Raw genomic sequence first — 27,397 nt, forward strand, 5'->3', positions numbered from 1 at the left:
ACAGGTATTTCATCAAACATACAGTACTATATTTTATATCTCAATAAGGAAAGATGATTCTGTCTTGCAGTACAAGGCTAGAAGTCCCAAATTTTAAATTCCATCTTCTTTGGGAAGATGGAACAAGAAAGTGGCCTTCTGTGTAGATGTGGTGCTTAGGAACATAGTTTAGTGGTGGGATTTGCAGTGTTAGCTTTGCAGTTGGGCTTGACAATCTTAAAGGCCCTTTCCAACTAAATAATTCAGTGATTCTGTATTTATTTCTTCTTTTGTGAAATACTATTACTTGTTCACTGCAAAAATTATGGTAAAGTTTATAATAAAAATTCTTTTAATATTAAAAAAAAATAATTTCTCTATCATTATAATTAGCAATTTAGTATACCATAAAAATTATTTTAGTGTAACACAATGCAGAAGCCTGCTGACATTTCATTAAGAAAAGCTCAATATATTTTCTATGAGTTGAAGTCAGTGCTTTCAGGTTTCCATTTATTTGTTATATTCACTCCTTGTGTGCAATACAATGACACTTCTGTTATTTCTCTCAAACTCTCGTTTTTTAAATTTTTATTTTATAACTCTGTGTGTGTATATTCCTTACCTCAGAAAATTTTTTCCTTTGGCTATTCCTTTGGTATGTTCAGGAATAACCGTAGCTTCCATTCGCGAGAGCTGAAAAAACCCCACAGAATTCATGCTGAGCTAGAATCTGCTGGTTTAATTCCCTGCTGGGAGTCTGCCAGTTGGGAAATGCTGACCAGCAAGTACAGGTCTTAATTACACAAATCCAGAAGCTGCTGCCAACCTTTCCCCATTGAGAAGCATTTGTTTTCTAGTGTTCTTCTTGATGAGCAGATTATCACACAAACATAATTTATTGCTGCTTTATATTGTAAGCAATTAAATGAAGAAACCTTTTAAACTCAAGGGAATTTTAATAGGTTACTTGCAAAACGTTATTGCAGGCAACAACTTGTACAACTTGATTTTAGTTCCAAACCCACCAAAAAATTATACAAATCAGCATTGTAAAAGTGTCAGATTAATGCCTTACAGGCTTTGCTGGCAGAATTAATTTCTAAATTCTAGATGTGGGGAAACATTACTCTCATTTTTTTCCTTTTCCTTTTTTTTTAGAAAAATTTACAAGTGAAATATTACTACAAAACTTTTTTTTATAAGGAATTTTTGCAAAACATTTACATTTTTACCATCAACTATTTTTCTGTTTCAAAATCATTATGTAGATTTAATACCCTATGCTGCACATCAATTCTCGCGGGATGACAATTCAGTGACATGCATAAAAAAACACCACAAGGCATTAAAATGAAGACTTAAATACAAATATTGTTACAATAAAACAGTTATAAAATTGAAAAATAGGACCTAAACATCATGCTTACTTAACTTTGACAAATTAACTTTTTCTCCTAGATTACACACTTTTATTACTGCTCTCATGAAAGAAGGTGATAAATAATGACTTAACACCAATTGCTAATGTAATCGGCAACACATACACAAACCTAACCAAAGAAAGTATATTGTAAGAAAAAAACTATTCTAACACTGGAGTTCTACCATGGTAAATACACTTTGCACTGATAATTACAATAAAGCAAAATTTTTAATGGTGGCAAAGGGAATGAACAGTGAAATGCCATTAAACAAGATACTACTGCACATCTGTGCCCTATTACTTACAACAGCTATATCCCACTGAGTCAAATAAAGGACATTGAAATTTACGATCCTTTTAAGACAGAAAAGTGGATTCAGAATGGTATGCAGAACAGACTGTCAAAGTGTTTCTAATTCCAGTGGTAAAATGTGCACCTGCTAACACAAGTTAATGTACTTGGGATGCTATGAAGCCAACCAGATTTAGATTTGGATACATCTATAATAGGGATTCATTGCAGATTGAAAATTACTTCAGTTTCCTCTGTGCATACATAAGTATGCATAGAAAAAATTACATATGAAATGGTTGTGCAGAATGCTTGTAACTTCAGTTTACAAAAACTGTTAACTTTTAGGAAACATGGTATTAATATTAGGAAAGTTCTTCTTTGCATAAAGAAATGTAGAGCACTGATTGTGAAGCATAATGATAAAATATATATTTGATGTTTTATTTCCTATATAATAAAATTAACAGTTAATACTACCTAATGTTCATCTGTATTAAATGTAACACCTAATTGATTCTGATGTTTTAAATCCAGATACATCAGTTAAGAGTACTTTAAATAAAATATACAAAATAATGTACAAAACCCAACTAAAATTTAAAGACTCTGTTACAAGTCTAAAAAAGCTTTAAGAAACTTGAAATTTATAACCACAGTGTAAAATTGCTTTTCTTTTATCTCAAAGCTTTTTATGTAAACTGAAAGTATAAAATACCCTCAGCTTAGTATTTTGCTACAAAGGGCTGGCCTAAAGTGTACACAGTGTAAACAATGATTGGTATTTCTTTTGCTTCAAAAATACAGAAAACACCACAAGACTGATAAAGTGTTCAGATGAGAAGTATACATTTTTGAGGGAACGCACAGGGTATCTGTTATGTCTTGCAAACCAACAGCTACCACACACATTCTTCCTTTCGTAATTTGCACGGGAAAAAACCTCATCTTATCCCTCTTGCACTGTACTTCCTTTAGTTATGTAAAAAATATTTTGGCGTATAAATTTCTTTAAAAACTGGTCATGAGAATTTATTAACAAATGACTTTAGATGTAAAAGGTTACATTTATGCCATGGGAAGTAATTAAAAATCTTGAGTATGAAATATTTGGCCATCTTTACTCCTTGTGTGTACTGCGGTTTTCACATAGAAAAGGCAGGTTTTGTTGTTATTGTTTTTTTTCAATTTCCTCTATATTCACTGTCACATTTGAAAATGTAACCAAGCCTTTGAAACCAAAATTCATGTTGCAAAATATTTATCTTTTCCCACTTTGTTTTGTAGTTGGAGGCTCAATATGAGTTGATAGGTAACAGATATTTATTACCAGCCCACATATTATCCTTGAAGAGAAAATAGTAATATTTAGGGGAAAAGAGAGAAAATGATTACTTTTTTTTTTTTTGGTTAAAATGTGACCATTTTTTCTTTGGCTATAAAGTCAAAGCACAAAGAACTCAGCACATTAACCACAACATAATAAACTAGTATTTACAGAGATGAGTTGCTGGAGAATGAGCTACAACACTCAATTGTCTGATTAATTTCCATGAATTCTAACAAAATTAAAACATTTAAATACCTAAAATTGAGTTTTTAAGATTCAGGTTACCTACGAGTTAGAGATGGGCCACAGATGTTTTAAAATACAGAATCATAGAACCACAGAGTGATTTGCATTGGAAGGGACTTTAAAGATCATCTAGTTCCAACCTCCTTGTCATAGGCAGTGACATATATAATGAAATGAATTACCAAAAATTGACACAATTTTTTTCATCCTACATAAAGATAACATTACTTTTGTAAAATCTTATGTTAATATCTTTCTATGGTTTTATCTTTCCTACTGTATACACTAATTCTACATAACCTTAGCTCTCTACACAAAGAGAGTAATGAAAACACTGATTGTCATTTATGCACACTACTATAATGTAGTGGTCAAAATTAGTCTGAGGTCCACCTCAGAACCACTTCACAGCATGCATCGTCCAACTGCTTCTAGAATAGTTCCAAAACTTGAGAAAAGATGGCCAAAATTAACTTATGTGTTGTATGGACTGAGCAAAAGCCTAACAAAAGCCTAAAATATATCCACTGTTGTTCATCCTGTACTCAGTTTTGCTATGCCTTATGGGAAAAGGATGCTCTCACGAAAATATTACAAATTTATGTTAAAAATAAAGTACCTTCATCAAATGGTATTAATCCTAGTCGAGGTCCACCCTGTTTTACATTGAAACTATCTGATTTTATAAACACATTAATATACAGTGCTAAAATAGGGGGGTAAAGTTCACTTAAAATCGTTACAGAATATACAGACATATAACTAAAAAAGTACAGTATGGAAATATTATTCCTCGATCTGGTTATCCAGTCATCAATTTGCGGTGTTTGTATCTTTGAAATTTTTGTCTTGTTGCACCGGTGTACACTTTCCATGCTGACCCTTCAATCTGGAACAGTTACAGAAGTCGTGACTGAAAAAATTATTTCCTGCTCTGTAATCCACTTTACCAGCCCACTTCCATATCCTGAAAGGTATGTAAACTTAAGTGCAGCACTAGGTGTCCATATAAATGATCCTTTCAGAATTCTTCCATGTTTGTTGAAACGTTAGGGGTTGCTGGGTTTGAATCTTGAGAAATGGCAGCAACAGTGACAATTCTTGGAGATCCAAGAACCTCAGTAACTGAAGAGTCCAGTTCTCCTGAGGTAACGATAGCAAGGGCTGTTCCACCACCCTTCTTGTTCTGATGAGTTTTGACATGTTTCGAGAGATGGTCACTTCGCATAAACCTTTTAGAACATTCTGGGCACTCAAATCTCTTTTCACCTTTTTTAAAAGAAGAACAAAACCAAAATGTTACTGAATGAGAGCACTGAACGCTGCTTGATCATGAACGTGACCCTATTCTATTCAACATTTGAAGTGTCTTTAAAAGGATACAACATTTTCTTTTCTACCTGACTCATTCCCAGGTGTGTTCTGTTTAGTCACAGGCTTTTGGCAATCTACTCTTCACTACTAAAATGTTCTCAACAATTATTTGCTATGCTGTGATTATCTGGTGAGAAGTTTGAATCTCAGGTCACTAGAGAATTTTCATAAACTTCCATAAACCTAACAGAGTGAGGGAAGTGAAAGCCCTCAAAGAATGACTTAGCATTTTTTAAGAATACTTTTATTATTTAGATTACAGGGATGGGAAGGGAATTTGGAAACATGAATCCCAATGCTTCATGAGGATGTATGAAATCTACGTCAAGAGAGACAAATTCAACATACTAAAAGGTCCTACCAGTGTTCAGATAAAATTATCGCTTACGACATTGGGTGGTGTAAGCTGGCGAAGGAGGGACAGGGAGGGGGATGCCCTCCTGGGGCTAGAAATATGAAGGTTGATAAAATTCTCAGCTTCTAAAAGGTCCACTTTTCCAATCTGAACTGTTAAGAGAACTTGCTTTATCAGCTCCCACTTGAAACTTCCAAGAAACTTCCCAAGAAGACCAAATCTAATGTATGGACTAGGTTAACAAATTTCTTAAAGATTGAGCTAGCCTAAGTGAGGAAATAATGACCCTGGTCCATAACCAGTCCTACATGGCCAACCTAAATTTGTTAAATTTAGATCAGGCACTAGTTAATGTACATAAGCTATCTGTGATTAAGTGATTATCTTTCTCTAGCCCAAATAGAGAAGAACAATTGAAACAGATCCCATTTAATTTGTACGATTTCATAGTCAGTTTGAATTGACAAAAACTGAAATCTAACACTTCCTCATTTTAAAATTACTTTACTTACATTTAAAAGTAGTTTTCAGATAACCTAACAAGTGAGAACTTTGATACCACTCTTTAACCATGGCCACTATGACTCAGACTTGCCGTACTATGCGTACAAGAGAGGGCTGACCAACCTGTGTGGGTTCTTCTATGTCTTTGTAACTCATCACTCCTTGTAAATCGCTTGCCACAAAAAATCCAGTTGCATATAAACGGTCTTTCACCAGTATGCCAGCGCAGATGTGCTCGAAGATGAGATGTCTTGCCATAAACTTTTCCACATCCTTCAATATGGCAGATATGTTGTTTCTTTTTTCCTGGTTCATTACTGCCTCTAAAAAGATCATATTTAAACAGGTAAGTAGTTATATTCTAAAATATTATGAGCTATTGGGAAAAACATTTCATGCTAATAGAGACAATGATAATCCCCTGTCTAAAAAAACCCCCACAAATGTACTTTCTAATAGAAAGCATTAAAAATCTCAGCGATATAAGACAATCTCATGCTCAAATGAGGCAAGCTGTGATAAGATGCTAAAATATATACTGATAAAATTTACATTTACCTTCCTTCTCCCTCTCTGCAATTAGGACATGAACAGGCAACTCTTCTCAGTCTCTTGCCAGGCTGCACTTCCTGGTCAGAAGCTTGCTGAGCTTGTTGCAGCTGTACTTGGGTTATCTGATCAGGACTAACAGCACCAATTGCTGCATTAGCAATGCCACCTACTGCTACGGTAACAGGAGCTATTGTGGCTTGCTGTACTTTTACTCCATCCTGTCCTTGCTGTTGACCTGTAAAATAAAGTGTTTGCACCTTTTATTAGTCGTTTTGATAAGTGAAATGCACCAATAAACATCCTGCATTTTGTAGAACAAAAATCCACCTAATGTTAAGGGAAGCCATAAACCAAGTGTTAAATCCAGCCATTTTCCTGAAGCACTACCAGAGTACCTATGTCCTAGCTTAGATAGCCCTGTTTAACGTAATTTGTTATTAGAACAGCGCAAGACTGCAAATTACGGACTAAGAAACGTTAACTAGTTTAACAAAAGTTTTTTCTCTCAAAAGCTGAGATAAATTAAACAAAATCTTATGGAGAAATATTGTTCAATCAATTGCCAATTAATGTGTCTGTAATAACCTTTGAAAACATATCTGCATTCAGAAAACTACAATTAGCTAATTTTAAGAGTTGCTTTATGGCACTGGCAGAATTGTCACTTCTCTAACAATTTGTCCTGAATCAACATTGAGCCATAAAGGAACTTTCACAAAGAAAAAGAAACATTGTAGGACTAGATTTGAACAAGCTAACATACCAGAGCTTTCTTGGGATTGCTGTTTTGCAGGATTCTCCACCTGGGAGGGTAATTCTGGTTATATGTACAATGGAGGGACAAGAAGCTGGAGAGCAGTCCCACGGAAAGAGATCTGGGGTTGATGGCAAGCTGTATATGAGTCAGCAGTGTGCCCTGGCAGGCAAAACAGCCAGTCATATCCAGGGGTGCATCCAGCACAGCACAGTGAGCCAATCGAGGGAAGTGACTGTCCCGCTCTACACTGCACTGATGTGGCCCCACCTCGAGCACTGTGTGCTGTTTTGGGTGCCTTAATATAAGAAGAACATCAAACTATTAGAGTGTGTCCAGAGGAGGGTGACCAAGATGGTGAAAGGCCTCGAGGGCGAGACTTACAAGGAGTGGCTGAAGTCTCTTGGTTTGTTCAGCTTGAAGAAGAGAAGGCTGAGGGGTGACATCCACACAGTCTGCACCTTCCTCAAGGGGGGCAGTGGAGGGGCAGGTGCTGATCTCCTCTCTCTGGTGACCAGTGTTAGGACACGAGGGAATGGCTTGAAGCTGCACCAGGGGAAGTTCAGGTTGGACATTAAGAAAAGGTTCTTCACTGAGAGGGTGGATGGTCACCAGAACAGGCTCCCCAGGGAAGTGATCAAATGGAATTCTAAGATTGACTTGATGAATGAAGAATTCAGCTTCATTGCCTAAGTCCATTTATCTCATTGGTTTTCTTGATCAAAGGAAATCAGGATTACTGTCTTGATATTAAAGCAAAATAGAGTATTCTGATATAGGTAAGAAATGTAGTTTCTTGAGCAGCAGAGTAATATTATGTTTGCTTTAAAAATTAGTACTATACAGTCTAAGAAAATAATATGATAAAATAAATCTGACACAGATATATGACTTCTAGCTGCAATATGACAACACAATGCTAGTCCTGCTAGTAACGGGAATGGGACAAAATATAATTAGATGCTGTCATTTTTAAAAATTCAGTGCCTTCATTCAAATGGGAAATTAAAGGAAATAATACCTAATACCTCCTTATTGACAGAGTGTAACGGGCAACCAGAATTCCTTAGGACAGACTACTATATTTTAAGACTTGGAAGTCTTCAGTATTGAAGCATTCATTTAAAACTCAGAAATCCCTTGGAGGTAACATGATTCAGAGAGATTGTAATGGTTACTTCGACTTACTTCTCAAGCATCCATAATAGACACCATCACTGGGGACTGGGAAGAACACTCTCTCTGAAGTCTAAACTGCCCAGCTACTGAGCGAGTTCAGATACAACCCAGCACAGGACAATGACTACTTCGTTCACATGATTGCTGAGGAGCAGCAGATGCCTAGACAGGCTATCTTGTGTGACATGGTGCTAACAGCCATAGGTGAAATCTAACACAACCACCTGCTACCACCACACACATGCAGGTAGTTTAGGACCGAAGAACATGATATACAGAGAACCTCCCAAAGTGACCTGACTTGTCCTCTAACAGGCCACTGTTGGCTACAAGAAATAAATCTGTCTTTTGCCTAGGTCAGTACCAGGTTATTTTCACCAGCAGCACTGACCAAATTTTCCCAGTTACCTCCCTTGGTTTATGTCTGGAAGTTGCATCTGATATGCCTAGATATGAATACACATGAATCCCTTGTTTTCTTAAGCAGGCCACAAATATTGACAGATGCTGAGTGTTTTGAGTTCTCTGAAAAGAACAAGGACAAACCCACAAGAGATAATGCTTGAATCCCACTTGCTGTAGGACAGATAGATAGTAAAACAAAAAAAAATTCTAAAAAAAGTCGCAGCAGAGGAAAAATAATTACAGGCCTAATCTTGAGTGCAGAGTCCCCACATGTCTATGACAGAACAAACTCTTTTCAGAATAGCAGTGTACTGGAAATAAATTTATTTTCCATAGTCTAATGGGAAAGAAAAGCAGTCATGAGAATCCTTCAGGGAGCATATGATAGGGTAAGGAGAACATCATAATATAAATGCAAATAGTAATATCTAGTACTTTAGTCTAACACTGGTAGAAAAGGACACAAGCTTCCAAAGAAACTGAGAGGTTCAGGGGCAACTCCCTGTCAGGCTCTTAAGCTGTTGAAATGCTGACCACGTGTTATAAATAGCCAGAGTCAAAAAAAGGCCAATAATTTATTTTTCTTATATCTAATGCTTATCTTATATGATAATGTGATTGCCTGCATTGAAAACCAGCTGCACTTTTTTGGTGAGCCAAAGGTAAATGAAAAGGAAGAGCTTGCTCATCCTTGTAATCTTTCCCAGAGTACAATCTGCTCACTGCTAAACGTACCCAAGATGCAAACTCCTTTAATTCACAGAGCAGCACTACAAATGATGAGTCTGTGAACGGTCATGACAAAAGTTAAAGATGTAACAGACATTATGGCCACACCTACTGCAGCCTTTTATTCTTTTTTCACTACTAGTCACATTTTCAAGTACATTATTAAGAATTATCCTTCATTGTTACAGTCTGTTAGAGGGATGACTCCAACTATGTCACAAAGTCCTCTTTGAGCAAAAAAGTCCTGTAACCTAACCAGTCTCTGGTCAGAACTCAGCTGAAAGGGATAATTGTCTCTTCATTTTCTCTTTCTCTCCGATTTTCTTGAATTGATATTAAAGTTTCAATGCAACTTTTCCCTGGGCTGCCAAACCAAGGCTTTTCAAGCAAGGTGTGAATTGAGGCACTCAAACCCTGAGGATGATGACTCCTTTTCTCACCCAATGACTAGTGATCAATGTCCAGCACATAAACTCTTGCTGGATCTGACAAATCCACATTTATAGGGAAGCCTGTTCAGCATTTCTAAAAACCCAACATACTATGCTGATAGATATGAACCATCTTCCACTCTCTAAGTCATGAAACGACCAACCACAGAAGGGTCTTCTGATACTTCTTCAGAATATCAAGTACCACTGCTGAAACACACTTTATCAGTTCTGAACTTTCCTTCCCCCACATGAGGAGACCAGGTGTATCTTGGAATATAGGATACACACTACTGAGCTACAACCTTAATCTATTTATTAAACATAATATAGTGATACATCTGAGTAGAAATTCTTCACAGTAACAGTAAAGGTGATAATAAAAATAAATAAGAGAAAATGCCAAATAAGGTTGCTCAGGCAGAAAATTATATTATCCATATGTTTTCAGTTAAACAGTAATTAGATGACTGCTCTTTAGATGGGATTAACTAGCTATAACACTTTTAATGCAAATGTTGATTTTTCTTCTTTAAATTAATCTCACGGAATTGCTATTTTAAAATCCCTTCTCTTGGATTCCACTTACTAAATTCAGAACAGAACATTCTGAAACTCTGAAAATATCATACAAATTGCCTTATTTAAAGAACCACATGACAATATTCAATAAGCAAACCTAATTTTTGAGATAAAAAAGTAACTGAAGGCAGCACACACATACGATAAATATTTTTTATCAGAGATTTACATAGTTATCAGAAAACACCGGGAAGCTCAATAATGTAATTCCTAGACTTAATTTTTGTTTTGAACTTCTGGGAGAGCATCCCAACAAGCTAGCACGCTAGTGATCTACAGGATAGAAATTTATCTTTCTCATTTTAAAGCTGTTAAACATAAACAACAAGAACAAAGAATCTTGAAAATAAAAGGAGTATATTTTTGACCACTTGAAAACATCTTTTCTCCTAAAGAAAAATCAGAAAATTTTCACAAAACAACTGACAGAACGTGCCCTAAATCTCAAAGTAAACCTGCTGTAGACTTGAGTTGTATGGGATTTGGATTTTTTAAAACTATGTACTATCCACTATGGATCACTAAGGGCTTTAACTTTTACATCATTTGTACTTATTAAGGGAAGATAAAAGCATTTCATTATCTCTTAAATCAAGCCTACCAGAGAAAGATACTGAGAAAACTTAACTACTGATATGAGTTTCTAAGCAGCCTACTAAATTAAATCAGGGCAACATCTAAATGTTTATAAAAATGAGGATTTCTCAGTTGAGAGGATCTAGGTATAAATTAGCTTTTTATTTGAAAAAAGACCAACAAACAAGCCTGCTTATTCTAAAAACAGGTGGTTGAGATAACATCCATACAGGAATAGAATGATCTCCTGACACTTTCTAGATGGAGAAAAAAGACCTATCAAAAATATCCCATTTAACTTCTTACAGTAGCATTAAAATACCATTTAAAGCCTTCTAGAAATTCTACCACAACCATGAGAATACTTGGCATTGCTTCTTCCCAATATACTCCAAACCAGAAGACCTGATATCACTACATTTCACCATTCATAATCAAACCTTTCAGTAACAAGAGCTCTCAAGTTTCAGCAGGTTTCAGAAAGAGGTCTAAAAAAATTACTACATGAGGGAACCAAGCCACACTTCAGTTCATCTCTGTTATTATATATGAGTTGTCAAAGCAGTCACCGTACATTCACACCTGCTTTTGGAAGGTAAAACGTTTTTCTCAAGTTCCCGTGGTTTCTTTAATAATGATTTTCTGAAGTTGTGAAATATTTTTGATTAACAAAATCATTGCTGAATTTGTGTATGACTGACCTTTATTATACATTCTATAGGGATATAAAGTTACAACAAAATGTTATAAAATAACATTGATACAAAATAACACTGACACCAACTACTCCACTGCATTTCATTTTCTCTCAGGTCTAAGTTCTCTCTTTCTTTTGGATAGTAATCATTTATTTGAACACAGGACAAAATGCTAACAGCAAGGAAACCTGATATGGTATTTACTTTCAAATCAAGTGCAATGAGACTCACTTATTGCAATATTACATATATGATTATGAATGAATGTAATTAATGTTCTAGAAATTTTTAAGCTTCTCAAACAGAAGAACCTGCATGACTTTAGTCACCAGTCTTTCCCATTTAAGGCATTAAGTAAATGCATTACTTATTAGTGCAAGACACAGGATTATCAAGTTAAAGGATTACAAATCCTTTATTCTTCAGCATCACCTACCCAGCTTTCCAGTTTTGCAGTAAAACTGCATCTTAGCAGTTACAACTCACATATACTTTCCCATAAACGAGTTTGTAACACATTCATACAAGAAAATAGAACTTTAAGTAACTACTATAAAGTCAAATAATGTATATACACACACACATACATCTCAATCACATTTTGAGTTAAAAACCAATTTTCAAAACAGTAACTCCAATAACAGCACCTGGATGACTAAAGAAAGCTAATGCATGGTACCTAAGAAGTACCTTCCTACACAGCAAATGACTGCTGATGATCATGGTTATTAGGCTTGGCCACCCAACCTAAGACAAGTTTCCCTTTACTACACACTGCATCTGCACTCGTATTCTTGCTCACCTGAAGTAGCAAGCATGAAAAGCTACTCTCTGAGGCAAACAGGGCAGAAGGGGAAGAAAAGGACTTAACTTCAACGATCTACAGAAATCAGGGGAATCAAGCATTAGAAAAATGGATCTTGGAAATAAGTGAAACTCAAGACTAGGAAAAGGACACTTTCAGGTTCTACTACTTAGTTCCTCAGAACAATTCGATAGATTTCCTGTTGCTGTTGTGCAACCAACATTCAGCAGTCCAAAGAGGACAGCATTAATGACAGACTTATCTAAGTAGGGTGCACCTTACTGTAAAATCCGAGACACACTTTGCAAAATGTACCTAGAGCCACAGTGGCTAATGTTGCAAAAATGAAAATTTGTTCAACTGCATATCCTAAAAAGCGACGAGAAGGTTGCAGTTAACACTCAAAATTCAATGCCTATTACTGCAGGACAGCTAACTAAAGTTAATGATGGTCTGCAGAGTTCCAAAGCTCTACCAGCATCAGAGCTAATGCAGCAACTCACCCATTAACAACTTACTGATGCAAAGCAATGGAGAAAAAGAAGTTTCTTATGTCCCCTTGCCCTGCAAACACCAGGTACAGTCAGCTTGAAAACACCTTTTACTTTAATATTCTTTTTTCACAAAGACATACAGATAATAACTATATATTTTATATATTTATTTGTAGTAAAATACATTTATAATATATGTCTATATAATGTAATAAAATAACACTTTTACTAAGATATAACCAAGATTCTAACACTTTTTAAAAGTCTGTGGCAATAGTTTATAGTCAGAGATCCATTTTTTCGAAAGAAAACCCCAACTACTAGGAAGAAGGTTTCATGCTGAAAAAAGAAGTGCAAATCATCTTTTAAAATTAAATATATGTGAAGACAACAGTGAGTTTCAGTATTTACACAGAGGATGACGCAGTATGCAACAATTTGTCTCTCTCTTCTAGAGCAGTGGTTTATAATGACTTATGAAGAAACAATACGTGACAAAAGAAGAATTCCCCAAAACAGAAACTGTGCGAGCATTGATGCAAGGGACCCACATGTTCTGTAGAGAAGATCAGTTTGTCGTAGAGAGAGGAACTGGATTCACCCAAATACTACAAGAAATTAAGGTCATTGCAAATCACAGCATTGTGTCTAGATGCTACTACAAGCAGGAAGTTTCCAGTGCAAACTGCAGTGTCAACTAGACGTGTGTCTTTTCTACTCCTACGGGGCACTGCAGCAAGTTTCTACCTTTTGCCTGTGGCAAACTTTGACAAGATTTATAAGAACTTATCATCTTCTTCAAAAGCTTCCTATGCCTCAGTGTGTTAAAAAATTACTGAACAGCATTATAACTGAACTTAATTTCTGTTAAAAATACCACTTAAAAGCATGAAATTTAAGGCAATAAAAACTTTGAGGGGTTTAAGCATCCTAAAAAAATAAAGTCTGTTTCCTTTAGTACAATAATCTTTTGTGTTACCAATGCCCAAAAACTTTCACAAAGTTTAATGACTTTTCAAAAATGTAAGGCTTTACCAAAGTGCTGTAGGACAACCTGAGGTCACTTCAGCACTTTGAGGCAGAAAAGAAGTTTTCAGGTAGTATCGTCCATTAAACTAAAAGCAAGTTTCCTTTTTATTACTTTATTAAACACAGGAAAGAGCTACCACAAATACAACACAGAACAACCTATACAAAACCAACATAAAAATCAACCACAGAGCTACAGTTTAGTCTTGAACAAAATTTAGTCTTGAACAACCAAGTGGTGGCTTCAGTTAAAGAAGGCAATATCTTTGGTTGTTTTGGATACTGTGACTTCAAATGGAAAGAAACTGTGGTCAATTTATTAGGTATTCTAAAGAAGGAGGTGGAATCGGAAAAATAACTAAAGGCAAGAGACTCTTCCAAAAACCCCTTGATTTTTATCATCAAGTAAATAGTCAAAAAGAACCGTATTTAGTACTGAACCTTAGAAGAACAGATAACTGAAAATCCAAGTACCAACTGAGCTGCAAAGTATCAGAGATGTTGCATGGAAACTAGTGGCAGATCTAAGAAACTGAGGTTTTTAGGTTTACTTTTATGGAACATCTCCCTCTGCCCCATCACCTTGCCCCAACTCTCAGATTATTCTACAGCTTATAGCCACAACATAATGTGGCACGTTTCTTTCCTTCAGCTCTTCCCCCTAACTCTTAAACAGGGATAGGACTAGAAAGAAACTTGGTGACTGTCAGTCTCCACAGTCTGACTAGAGGACCTCAATCACGGTTGGACTTGATGATCTCGGAGGTCCCTTCCAACCCAGTTGATTCTATGATTCTATAATACCTGATGAACTGAAACAAAACAAAACAGAACATCCCCCCACCATCATCTCCCCTCCCAACAAAAGCCTATCTTACACACTTTTGCCATATGCAAACATAAATACTGGTCTCAGAAAGTGTGGTTTTTTTGCATCTCCATTCAATTTCTGAGTATTACCATGAAACAGTAATAGCTGAATCTTGAAAGGACAGAAGTAGGTTGACATAAAAAAAATATATATATGCTAAGTTGCCAGTATTCTCTTTGGATTTTGGGGATTTGTGATGAGGGGGTTTTTGGTTGGGTTTTATAGGATTTTTGACTATAGTGTAGCTAGCTTACATGTTTTACACTTGATTAGAAGGTTCATGAATGTCCTTGAAATAAATATTTTGGCTATATGAAATGTTATGTTGATCAAGATAAGAGTAAATATGTCTCTTTGTACAGGAGGGATTAGTTAACAGGTACATACATACATACATGAAAAACAGAAAATCATTTAAACAGAAAGGAAGATTGATGACTTTAAAATTAGTTTAAATTGTATAGCAGTTGATAATTTATTCAGAACAAAAAATAGTGGCAAGGTGATTAGAAGTTATTATAAGGAATAAAACAAGATTCATAAAACATTTTCAAAGACCTTATACAGTAAGACTAAATATAAGACACAAGTCTTGGTTTTATTAACAGTCTATGGGTAGATAGGTTAATCAATATTAAGACTAATATATTTAACTGATTTTATTAAAGATGTAAAAACTGAAACTTTGTTACAGCCTTCACTAGACAAGGACCAACAAAACTACATATTACAAAATCACAAAAGAAGAGCCATGTAAATCTCTAAGATTAAAACCCTTAGAAGTTCTGAGATCTTCTTAACACTGTTAACCCTATAAAACAGTCTTCTTTTTTGGTTCAGGACAAACTTAAAAGCTTCATGTTTTTGTCAATACTTTCTGATGAGCAAAGAAACAAGACAATAAAGACCCCATATTTCTTCAACATCAGTATTTTTCTCAAGGGAAAAGTGGTCACATCACTTGAAACTATAATTAAGGAAAGCCAGACTTGGACCTAACATGTATCCCAAGTTTTTTTTGGCAGAAGGATATTAATTGGTAATTTTCTCTTCACAACAACTTTCTACTCGACTGGCAATCTATGAAGATTAAATATGCATGTTGGAGTAAAATGTTTTTCCGATGACCAGCTGATCAAGGTATACGACTGTTATCAGCTCTCAGTAGTATTAAACATCAGTGGAAACTCCATTCTTAAGAACTGATGCATACAGAAATCAATATAACTATACCCCAAACTAAACTAAGCATGTGCTCAGATGCTACATTTCTCAAGAGACTACAGATGTCCAGAACTACTGTTCTGGTGAAAGTGTCATGACAAGGGGAAAACATTCATTATAAAAATTACATTTTGTAATGCAGTCCCAACTAGTTCCAAAGCTACTATGCTATAGCATAGAATTCAAGCAACATTTATTAACTAAATTATTCATTAAAAATCATTGACCACTGAAAAACATAATTGATCTTCAATAATCATAGAATATCCTGAGTTGGAAAGGACCCACAAGCAGCACTGAGTTTAAGTCCTGGCTCTGCACAGGGCAACCCCCAATAATAACACTGTTTATACCTGAAATTAATATTCTCCTTAGAACACAACATGCCATTCCATATATAGATTTTTTCAATAATCACCATTGCCATTAAAGGTTTTTAATATATTAATCCAGTAAGAATTGATTTATTTCATGTACCAGCACCAAAATCATATGAAGCTTAGTACTCCATAATTTAAGTTACAGCGAGGAAGCTATTGAAATCAGATTTTTAACATGCTTCTTGTCTTTCCCTCATGCCAGGTGGTAATGGAAGAACAAGATTGGTTTAGTGCAGATCTCAGCACCGTTTTAAAAAATAAAAGAATACTAACAAGCTGATGAAGATGTGCCATATCACTCAGTTTACTTGCTTGAAATTTTATGAACAAAGAAGCTCAGCCAATTCATTTCCTGCTCTATATGCTCAGACTTCTGACAATAGGGAGTGAGGGAGGGGATGGTAAAACCTAATGTTCTCAGACAGTGTGTCTGTATTGACGAAACATTCTTATAAGACCACATAATCTAATATGGAAATACAACGTTAGTAACAATCTTCTCTGAAGAATTTAAAACTTACATTTTATTCTTGAAGTTTATAGCATAGAAATAGTTCATTACGAACCTATTTTACCAGGCAATTATGAGCAAAGTTGGTACTTGAAATGCTTCCCCTTCCCACTTTATTTTAGAAATAATGATGAAGTTATCCCTTGCTATTCACTGGTCAGGCAGAAAAGACTTGTTTTACTGAGGTGTTTTTACCAGGTTATTCTCCATTGTCAATTCAGCTGAACAGCATTCTTTAGGCATCAAGTTCAGGACCTGTATACTGACACTTATTTTTATGCTATCATCACCAAGCGAAATGCTTGTTTTCACCAGCATAGTTTGTTGTTAAACTGTTTCTGCCACTATTTTTAATTTCAGTTTAAGAAAATCTCATAACCAAAGCAATTTTGTCATTAGAAGACTAAATGCTTCTCCTGTAATTATTTTGAAGCATTTAAAAAGGATGCCAGTACTATAATATTTAGAACACTATGGTTCTGCAACAATTCTCAGCTCAAGGCAACCTGAGAACAGTTGTGACCTTTCATGACTTTGGAAAAAGTATGCTACATTTCTATACTCCTCCCATCTACACTATCAGAATGCCAAGTCACACACTGTGAAGTAAAAAACAAAGAAAGATTCCATTTTTTTTGGTTGGTTTTTCTTTTTTTTTTTTTTTGAATATAGCTCAGTTCTTTGTACTTATCTTTTTATTGCAGATTCCACAGCTTGAAGCTTGTTTCTTTCAAGGTATTTGCTGCATCTTGCTTGCCAATGACCATCCAGGGAAACACTGGATGTTATTTGGGGGAAAAAAAAATAAATCATCCAACCCCTTTCCTTCAGTTCTTTTGACTTCCACGCTTAGAGTTTATATTTGCCAGTTTACTTGTACATAATGTGGCTATTTCAAACCCTTTTCACCTTCTTACCACCTACAGGCATCCCTCCTTGCTTAGCTACACCACTCGCTACCTTTGTTTCCATACATATTCACTATAACATTAACACGAGCAAGGAGACCCACAGGATACATATCACAAAAATACATTTTCTTTCATTCAACAACGTAAGTGTAATACTCTAACTTCACACTAAACACCTTCCCCTCCCTCAAAATCTAGCATATTTGATAGAGAATAATAGACTGTGATGGTATGAAGATAAATAAGATATTTTAAGTTTTCATAATACAGAGTTTGAGAACATTAAATAGAAATGTGTCTTATGCAACAACTAGAACACAATATATTGCAGACAAGTATTGAGTGCTTAAAAATAAATCCATCAAGGACTATTAAATATATTTCAAAACAAATATCCCACTTCTGGCTCAGGAAGGTCTGAGCTGCAGATCACTGAACGGCAGGAAGAGTATCTGAGCACTGTTCTTGTATGCATCACCTGCAGTCAGCATCAGGCAGGGTCAGAAACACCTTTGACTCTTACATCCTGGAATCATAGAATGGTTTGAGTCACAAGGGACCTTTAAATATCGCTCAGTTCCAATGCCCATGCCATAGGCAGGGACATCATCAACTAAATCAGGTTGCTCAAAGACCCAGTTACCCTCACCTTGAACACTTCTAAGGATGGGGCATCCACAACCTTTCTGGGAAACCTGTTCCAGTGTCTCACCACCCTCATAGTAAAAAATTTCTTCTCATTACATCCAATCTAAACCTCCCCTTTTTTCAGCTTAAACAGCTGTACCTTGTGCTGTGACTACAGGCAGGCCTTGGTAAAAAGTCTGTCTTCTTACAAGCTCCCTTTGTATATTGAAGGGCTGTAATAAGGTCTCCCCAGTCTTCTCTTCACCAAGTTTGAAGAACTCCAACTCTCTCAGCCTGCCTTCGTACAAGATGTGTTCCAGCTCTCTTCATTTTCACGCCCCCCCCCGGACCTGCTCTAACAGATCCATGTCTGTCTTCTACTGGGGATCCCATCCCTGGACACAGTACTACAGATGGGGTCTCAAAAGAGTGGCAAAGAGGGGGAGAATCACATCCCTTGAACTGCTGATGTCATTTCTTTTTATGCAGCCCAGCATAGAATTGGCTTTCAGGGCTGCAAATGTACATTGCCAGCGCATATCAATTTTTCATCTGCCAATATGCCCAAGCATTTCTCCTCAGAGGTGTTCTGAGTCTTTAAGTCCACCACCCAACCTGTACTGATACTGGACATTGCCCCATCCCAGTTGCAGGACCTTTCATTCAGCCTTGCTGAAGTACATGAGATTCACATTGGCCCACTTCTCAAGCCTGTCAAGGTCCCTCTGTGTGGCATCCCTTCCCTCAAGCGCATCAACTGCACCACTCATTTTGGTGCCATCTGCCAACTTGCTGAGGGTGCACTTGACCCCACAATGTTATTAACAAAGTTATTGACCAGTATTGGCCCCCTGAGGGACCTCACTGACTACTGATCTCCATTTGGAGATGGAACCATTGATGGCAACTCTTGAATGTGGCCATCCAGCCATTTCCTTAGCCATCAAATCGTTCATCCATAAAACCTGTATCTCTCCAAGACTACTGTGAAGAACTTTGTCAAAGTCCTTACATAAGTCATGGTAGGTGAAATAGATGATAATCAGCTGCTTTTCCTTTACCTACTAATGCAGTCACTCTGTCATAAAAGGTCACCAGTTTAGTCAGGCATGATTTACCTTTTGCAAAGACATGTCTGATGAAGATTTGGGACAACACATTGGTTGTGTCTAATTCTCCTCTGTCACCCATATGCCTTGACATACTTTGCAGGTGTGTTCCATGATCTTACCAGACACATATGAGGCTTACTGGTTAGTAGTTTTCAGGGGTCTCCTTTTTACCTTTTTAAAAACAGGTGTGATGTTTCCCTTTTCCCAGTCACTATTCTTGAGTGACATAATTTCATCTTATGAATTTTATTCCTATTTAAAGAATTTGGTAGAATGTTTTGAACTCCTCTGCAAACTTGGACCCAGAATGATAGTAATATTTAAACAATGTCTTCAGTTTTTGAACAGCAAGTCCTAAAACAAGTGATTGTCACACAAGAAGAGTTAATAAAGACAGAAAGAGAAGAGAAAGCCTTAAAGACAGGCTGAAGCTGGATGCAGACAAATGGGAAAAGGCACAAGAAATCAGGAGACCTCAAGGTACTGACAAATTGCATAACTACCAAATGCAGTGAAAGTAAATGGTCAAAGAGAGAAATGCCTTAGTAACTCACATTACTATAGAGTATGAAACAGAAGGGCAAGGCTCATTACATTTTTAAAGCACTCCGATAAGAACACTTGGCATTGGATTTCATTGTCATTAATAACAGTTTTGGAGTCCACAGCACATCCTTGCAAAAGACTTAAAACTAGCCAGTTGTAGTAGTGCTAGGCAATAGACTGTTCCACTGAACAGAACTCATTGCTTCAGGTTATTTTGGTCAACAAACTCCAAATTCCCCATAATTCAGGCCATCACTCATCTTAAAGAAAATGGCTTGAACTTGTGTTGAAAGATGATGGAATCCGGTGACTATTGCCTAAAGAAAGTAAAAAAGCTTGGAAGAAGTATACATAAAACACAAGTAATATTTTTCACTATTTTAAAACAAGAGCATCTCATTCACTTTTGTAGGGGACAATACCTCCATTACCATGTAACAAAATTACTTCAAGCTGTATAATTAAGGTAGATAGGAGTTTGATCTACCATTTTTTCCTCATAAGAAACAGGGAATTATTCTTAAGGACAAAAAAACTTAAAACCAACAAACCAACCAAAATAATTTAGCCCACCAAAAGGAAACAAGGTTATGAACTGTATATTTTTCTTAGAGTCATCTAGTACTAAAATAAGTTCCTTTCACACAGTCACTCATATTGTTAATTAACACATCTGGACAGTTGGAAGGGCCTGAAAATAAACTTTAAAAAGGCAAAAGATACCTTATATTAAGAAGGGGATGGGAGCCGGGTATAGGAATCCTTTGCATTTGCATCTGCAACTCTCACAGCAGGAGCTCTGAAAAAGGGCAAGGGCACTGTGCAGTACTTGCCTGTCCCCAAGCTCATAGAGGCTAAATTCAGAAGGCCACTGACAATAACATTCCAGGCTACCCCCTTCTACAGGGAACCATGTATAAAACAACAACAATTCACACAGCACAGAAGAAATGAAGTTTACTTTGTACAGAACTAGCTTGCTAAAGGCCATGACAGGTACTGATCTCACAGCAAGGCAGGTATTTGTAGATCCCTGCAGGTTCAAGTAAACACAGTTGCTTTTATGTAGTCTTTTGTTTGATCAGCTCTTAATTAAATAATGGTTTAAATATCTGGTTTTAAGACTCATAAACTTAGTTTTTGTCTTCTCATCCAGCTTTCTTCTGTACAGTTAATTACTCATTTGACTGACACTTTGTACATCTTAACTAAATTTCACAGAATCACAGAATGGTGTAGACTGTAAGGGACCTCTGGAAGGCATCTGGTCCCACCACCCTGCTCAAGCAGGGCCACCTACAGAAAGTTGTCCAGGACCATGTCCAGACAGCTTTTAAATATCTCCAAAGATGAAGAGTCCACAACTTCTCTGGGCAACCTGTGTCAGTGTTCAGTCATTCTCACAGTAAAAAAGCCACTTTCCTCTGCATCACTGATATTGAAGGAGTTTTCCCTCAGGTCAGAAAATGAAAGAATGCGAGAACTTCTCCGCTTTGCCCTGCTTTTTGACAACATGGAACATATAACCCAAAGTATGATACTTACCAAGATCAGTGTTTGAACTTTTAACTGAAAAACACAACAAAAAAACCTCCAAACACACATATGTTTACAGTAGACCTTGAGTAACAAAGGTTATAAAAAACAGACCAAAATACAATATTTACTAGAAGTTTTTAATATTTTTTTCCCCCAATGTGAAATTTTTCTTTTTTGGAATTCAGAATCCATTTGACGAAACAAAAAACCAAACAGACAACAACAACAACAACTCAACAAAAACCACAACAATCCCCCCACATTTTTCAAAATTGTTCTATAGTTTAATATTTTCTATTATAATTTTAAATTAAGAATTTTTTTGCTTTACTATTTAATTTACTACTGAAAAACTATATATATATTATATATATATATAATATTATCTATATATATATATACATACACATATATAAAAGTACCTAAATTACCTCACTGTGGAAATAACTAGGAAAACCACTGTTCATGGAACAGGAATATGACACAACTATGAGAAAAAAATATTTATTGTGATTTTTAGGTTTTTTTCCTAGAAACTCAACTGGCTTGATCAAAGGGGTTTCACTGAAGGACAAAGTAACTTTTTTTCCCTAACAAAGTTAGAGGACCTGAATCAGTGCATGGGATGAGTCCTTCACTTAGTCTTCTTCCTAACATTTTCTGGACATCCTCCATATAGCTAATTTCTAACACCTACCGCTCATTTGTAGCGAATTATCTGCTTCTGGAGAATTCAACTTATTTTCAAGACACTTCATACTGGCAAGCTCAAGTACTGCAGAAAAGAGTGGAAATACCAGTCTGCAGATACTGAGGTAACTGAGCTGTTTATTTTTTCAAAAGGTTTCCTGTAACAATAACAACAAAAAGCATTTCAAATAAAAACCAGCAAATCTGAGGAAGTTAATAGCACTAAGTCAGTTTACTCTTTTTAAGTGACAAGCAAAGTTTAGATCGTAGCATATTTGTAATTTTCTATTTCATAACCATTGTTCCATTGAAATCTTAATATAGCATTAAGAGCACATCATGCTCTTCACTCTCCTTTCCATGCTACTATGTCTCTCATTCCCAGGGTGTAGCATCAGGAAGTTACACAAGACAGAAGCAGAGAAGGCAATTATAACTAATCTCTTGCATTCACAAAGCTTGTTCTTTCTCCAAAACCTCATGTCTTGGGGGGAGAAATAATACCTTATTGACTAGGTAAAGGAGAAAAGGTCAGAAGATGATTGTAAGGGCAGAGCACCTCTTCTATGAAGAAAGGCTGACAGAAATGGAGTTGTTTAGTCTGGAGAAAAGGCGGCTTCAGGCAGACCTTAGAGCACCTTCTGGTACCTAAAGAGTCTACAAGAGAGTTGGAGAGGGACTTTTTACAAGGGCATGTAGGGTTTTCTACAATGAGGGTGGCAAAATATTAGAACAGGTTGCCCAGAGAGGTGGTGGATGCCCCAGTCCTGGAAAACATTCAAGGTCAGGTTGGATGGGACTCTGAGCAACCTGATCTAGTTGAAGATGTCCGTGATCACTGTGGAGGGGTTGAACTACATGACCTTTAAAAGTCCATTTCAATCCAAACCATTTTATGATTCACTGCTGCCAGCATAAAATTAGAAGTGCTACAGAAACAGGCATAAGGCCTACCTGGAGCAAGGTGGGAGAGGGTGGAGAGGAATTCAATGGTCACAAAGCTTAAGTCTAGTTAACATACAAACACTGTATGACTAAGGCTTGGCTTGTCCAGGACTGTATTTGTGACTCATTCTCCTTCTTTCATCCTCAGTTACAAATCTCAATCTCTTTATTTTCCAAAAGACATCATATTTGAGCAGAGGTAAGGTCTATTATAACCAAGAGAGATGAGACTCAGAACCTCTTGCACTAATACCTGCTAGTGTGTAGTAAACAGTTGTACATGATTAGTAAGCAGGGGAAAAATCTGCATTCAGAAAGGTTCTTCCTGCACCCCCCATTCCAGGCTGTTCCCAAAGCAGGCTTCCTATGAAGAGTCCCCTACCAAACTAGAGACTATTGGCTAATAACAGTGGTCAAACAGGACCTTTCCATCAAGGAAAAAAATATTCCAAGGCACATAGGACTGCAAGATGTAGCAGCTGGTCAGCTCCTGATAACCAAAACTTCTCTTTGAACCATTACTAAACACAAGGTCAAGATTTTAATTCTGGTTACTCAGATTAACTCCTGTGGCATTCCTTAAATAAGCCAGGTTTAGCACATCTAACTCAGCTCTCAGTATTTCAACATGCCATTGAGTGCCAAAAATACCATAGCAGATGAAATTCTCCCAATGGTAAATTTCTTATTATCAAACAATGTACAGTCTTCTCAAAAATATTTCAATTAAAGACCACAATCCTTTGCCCGGTTAAACATTTCTCATCTTAACATACGATTATAAAAAAACAAACAGTTTAAGAGTCAATATGATACTAACATTTGCTTATGCAGACTGGACAGTAGTTAAACATGAGTTTTTTTCTTACAGTTTTATACTAAAAAGCTGTGCCTATAGTCAGATTGTTGTTAAGACAACAGTTTTCTGTAACTACAATAGGAGACTTTTACTTGTATGACAAACCCAAGCTTATGCAAGCAGTTATCAAGCTGGCAAAGAGAACCTCTACCTAAATCAAGTTTTATCTGAAACATTAGAAGTTGGCAAATTTTACACAGAGTTGCCCTTGTGGGACACTGCAGAGACCTTGCACAGAACTTACCGTAGAACTAAGCTTAGTTATCCAGCCTAGAGCCTTTTAAGAGCTCCTTTCCCAGCTATTAGACCAGCATAACCAAACAGGCATTTCATAATACTTATCAAAAGTTCATCAGTAAGTACCGAGGTACAGTTATCAGCTGTTTTTATTTTTATTTAAAAGACCAGTCACACAAATTATGCTGTGCATGAGCACACCTTATTTCATTCAATCTCTCCGCAGAATTCAAACTTTTAAGGGAACAACTTTATGAGCTAGTGCAGCATGCAATGAGTAGTTCCATACAAATGCATGCCAGGACACAAGGTATCCCAGTTTGCATATTGTCACTTTTCTCATTCTACATCCCTCGTACAGAGATTAGGAATACTGCTTGGTTGGAAAAAGCTTTTTCTTATTGTTTTTCCCACATTTCAAAGCTCTAACAGTAAAGTCTCACGTTTGCCTTTGGAGTCTACACGTCTTTAGTAAGATGGAGGACAGAATCATGTAAGTATGGTTTATAAAATGCAAACAGTTCCATTTCAATTGACACAATCGGTAATAATAGCTCAATGTTTAGCAAAAATTTCAGATATTTCAAAATCTGAATTTTAGTGGTAAGTGCAAGGTATTTCCTCACAGTTAAGAGTTTAATGTTTATTACAAAAATTCTGGAAAAAAGGCATTAATTTAAAACCATTCTTGCAATAGTAAAAATACCCCACAAAAACACAACCACCCACTACAAACAAAAGAAAAAAAAAACAAAACAAACCCAAAACTTTGTCAGACCACTCACCTGCAACGCTGGTAATGGTAACAGGAACTCCTTGAACTTGAACACCTGCAGCACTCAGGTTGGCAACACTTACTGTTTGAAGATTAGGTACTGAAGCAAGCTGTGCAGCGTTCAGAGTGATGGGGGTACCAGCAACAGCCACTGGAGCAATCTGGGCAATAGTTGTGCCACCACTTGAAGACACAGGGGTAATGGTTAGTTGTTGGGGTAACCCAGCATTTTGAACTTGAAGGTTTGAAAGGCTTTGCAGATTCTGAACCTGCACAGTTTGCCAGCTGATCTGTCCTGATGGCGTTAAAGTTGGAGCCCTGATGAGCACCTGAGTTGGGCTCACTGCCTGCAGCTGAACGTTCTGCAAAGGCTGCTGCTGGATGGTCTGTATAGTCTGCCCTGACTGGAGCTGAAATGACTGTGGAGGAATGGCCTGAATAATCTGCTGTTGAGGCTGCTGGATCTGTATCTGCTGCAGAATAGGCTGACCGACGATTTGGACCTGCTGAAGGGAGCCTGACTGATCCTGCACGCTCTGCAGTCCATTGGACTGAAGCTGACTGGAGTTCTGGGATTCGGAGTCTGTAGCGGTTGTTTGAGCTTCTTCAGTTGCCTGCTCTGAGCTGCTGCCTGCTGTGCTTGTGTATTGGCCTGTTTCTGCAGAGCTTACCAGTGTGTCACTGCTAGTCAGAGAGGTTGAGGCAGTGGTCGTAGTGGTGGAAGATGAAGAAGGAGACTCTGGCATGGTAGTACCAGAGGCAGAAGTGACAGGTGTAGACGCTAGCTGATTTCCATTGGAAACTCCGCTCTCAGTAGACTGGCCAACTTGCCCTGAACTTCCTCCAGTGGCAATATTGTTAATCACAGGCAACGCCAGGGTTACTCCACCAATGTTTATAGGTAAGGTTGTTACAACTTGCGCCTGAGTACCAGGAATAGTTTGCAGTTGCAGTGGTATGGAAACACCAGGCCTAATTTGGACTGGAACTGTCTGATTTGCTAGGTTTTGAGCAATAACGTTCCCCGAAGCTGTCCTGTTTGCAGTTGTAAGGATAGCTTGATTATTCCCTGCAGGAATAAGCTGAATTTGACCCTGTATGTCTTGTAGACCAGTAGTATTAGATGGATTGATTTGACCTTCTGTTGCCTGAATCTGTGGGATCACTTGGTATTGGACACTACCGCTTGGATTTTGTACTTGAATGACTTGGAACTGTCCAGGGGTTGTTGAAGAAGAATTGCCTGATTTAGTTTTTGAAGGAGATGCACTTCCATTGTTACTGCTGGAGGGACTTGCTGCACTTGAGGCAACAGAAGATCCTTGTTGAGTAACATTATTTTCTTTTGAGGCAGAAGGCGCAGCAGCAACAAGCTGCCAAGCGTTTCCAGCAAGCTGAGTTGTTACCAATTCCAACTGCTGTGGCTGATTCTGAAGCTGCACCAAACCTTGATTTGGGTCTATAATAATCTGCTGCTGTCCAGTTCCTTGATTCTCACCAGGAGTTCCTATTTTGCTGCAAGTGGCTGCTAGCAAAGCAAGAGGTGAAGGCTGAGAATCCTGTCCATAAAGAGAGAAAACAGAATAGATTCAGAAGAGCCTGAGTATGAACCACCAGAAGATGTGAGCATTAAGGTTTGCACAGGAAGCAAAAAAAAAAAAAAAGTGCTTCTGCATGGAGACCAACAATACAGCTCTGAACAAGGAACTACAAATTGCTGTAAGTAATACTTAAGCATAAAGTCCTTAAAAGTCCTTAATTATCAACGGATATGTGACAGCCAGGACCTCGACTGCATCCTCAATTCAGTCTTTTTTCCTCTCTAAAGTAGAGAAAAAATTAAAAAATGTTTCTATTACATGTAAAGCAGCTAATCGCTGCAAAATGCAATCAAATAAACGTGTCCAGGCAGTAAAAACATCGCACCCAACCAACTATTTCATCCAACCCAGAGAAAGATGCCCTGAGCAGGAAATGCTTTTAGCTGAACATTTCATTTTAAATGCTAATAGTTTGGGCACTTCCCTATTCGGATGTGTGTTCTTTACCTGTGAGCCTCCAGTTTTCCCTTTTTTATTATTATTGTTGTTATTCTCTGCCTCGGGAGATTTCTCTCCCTCTGTGGGCATAGTTTCCTCCTTCTTTTGATCTGCAAAAATATCAAGTGTAACAGGTTAATTATTCACCTTCATTTATACAACAACAAAAGCTACGATCACATCCTTTTCGGTTCCCAGCTCGTCGCCTTTGCTTCTTCATAAAAACAACAGTACAAATCATTATTACAAAAGAACGAGTCCTAAGAAACGTGGTTTGAAACCCAACCCATGGGGGCTGGAGAGTTAACACCCAAAAAGGGGAGGTTTGGTTTCCTCTCCCAGAGACAGCAGGAAAAAACCACCCACAACCCTCCTCCTCCTCCTGCCCCCT

General features: G+C 37.0%; 1 protein-coding gene across 1 annotated transcript; it reads right to left on the reverse strand.

Moving 5' to 3' along the window:
- Positions 1 to 1,160: 1,160 nt before the first annotated feature.
- SP4 (Sp4 transcription factor) lies at positions 1,161 to 27,147 on the reverse strand. Its single transcript, XM_008920383.3, has 5 exons — positions 27,016 to 27,147; positions 24,978 to 26,526; positions 6,065 to 6,293; positions 5,630 to 5,829; positions 1,161 to 4,542 (listed from the first exon to the last, which is right to left on the reverse strand). The coding sequence occupies exons 1-5, from the start codon at positions 27,094 to 27,096 to the stop codon at positions 4,295 to 4,297; spliced, it is 2,307 nt and encodes a 768-aa protein (XP_008918631.1). The 5' UTR covers positions 27,097 to 27,147; the 3' UTR covers positions 1,161 to 4,294.
- Between the last annotated feature and the right edge of the window lie 250 nt (positions 27,148 to 27,397).

This window comes from Manacus vitellinus, unplaced genomic scaffold, assembly GCF_001715985.3.
Source record: "Manacus vitellinus isolate BGI_N305 unplaced genomic scaffold, ASM171598v3 scaffold_3_pilon, whole genome shotgun sequence".
Classification (NCBI taxonomy): Eukaryota; Metazoa; Chordata; class Aves; order Passeriformes; family Pipridae; genus Manacus; species Manacus vitellinus.

Excerpts from the sequence above, each read along its gene's own strand:
- SP4 (XM_008920383.3), bottom strand. The coding sequence starts at position 27,096 with ATGCCCACAGAGGGAGAGAAATCTCCCGAGGCAGAGAATAACAACAAT. Across the intron at positions 6,294-24,977 it reads TACCATTACCAGCGTTGCAG|GTCAACAGCAAGGACAGGAT; the intron begins GTGAGTGGTCTG and ends TTTATTTTACAG. Across the intron at positions 5,830-6,064 it reads TGCAGAGAGGGAGAAGGAAG|AGGCAGTAATGAACCAGGAA; the intron begins GTAAATGTAAAT and ends TGATCTTTTTAG.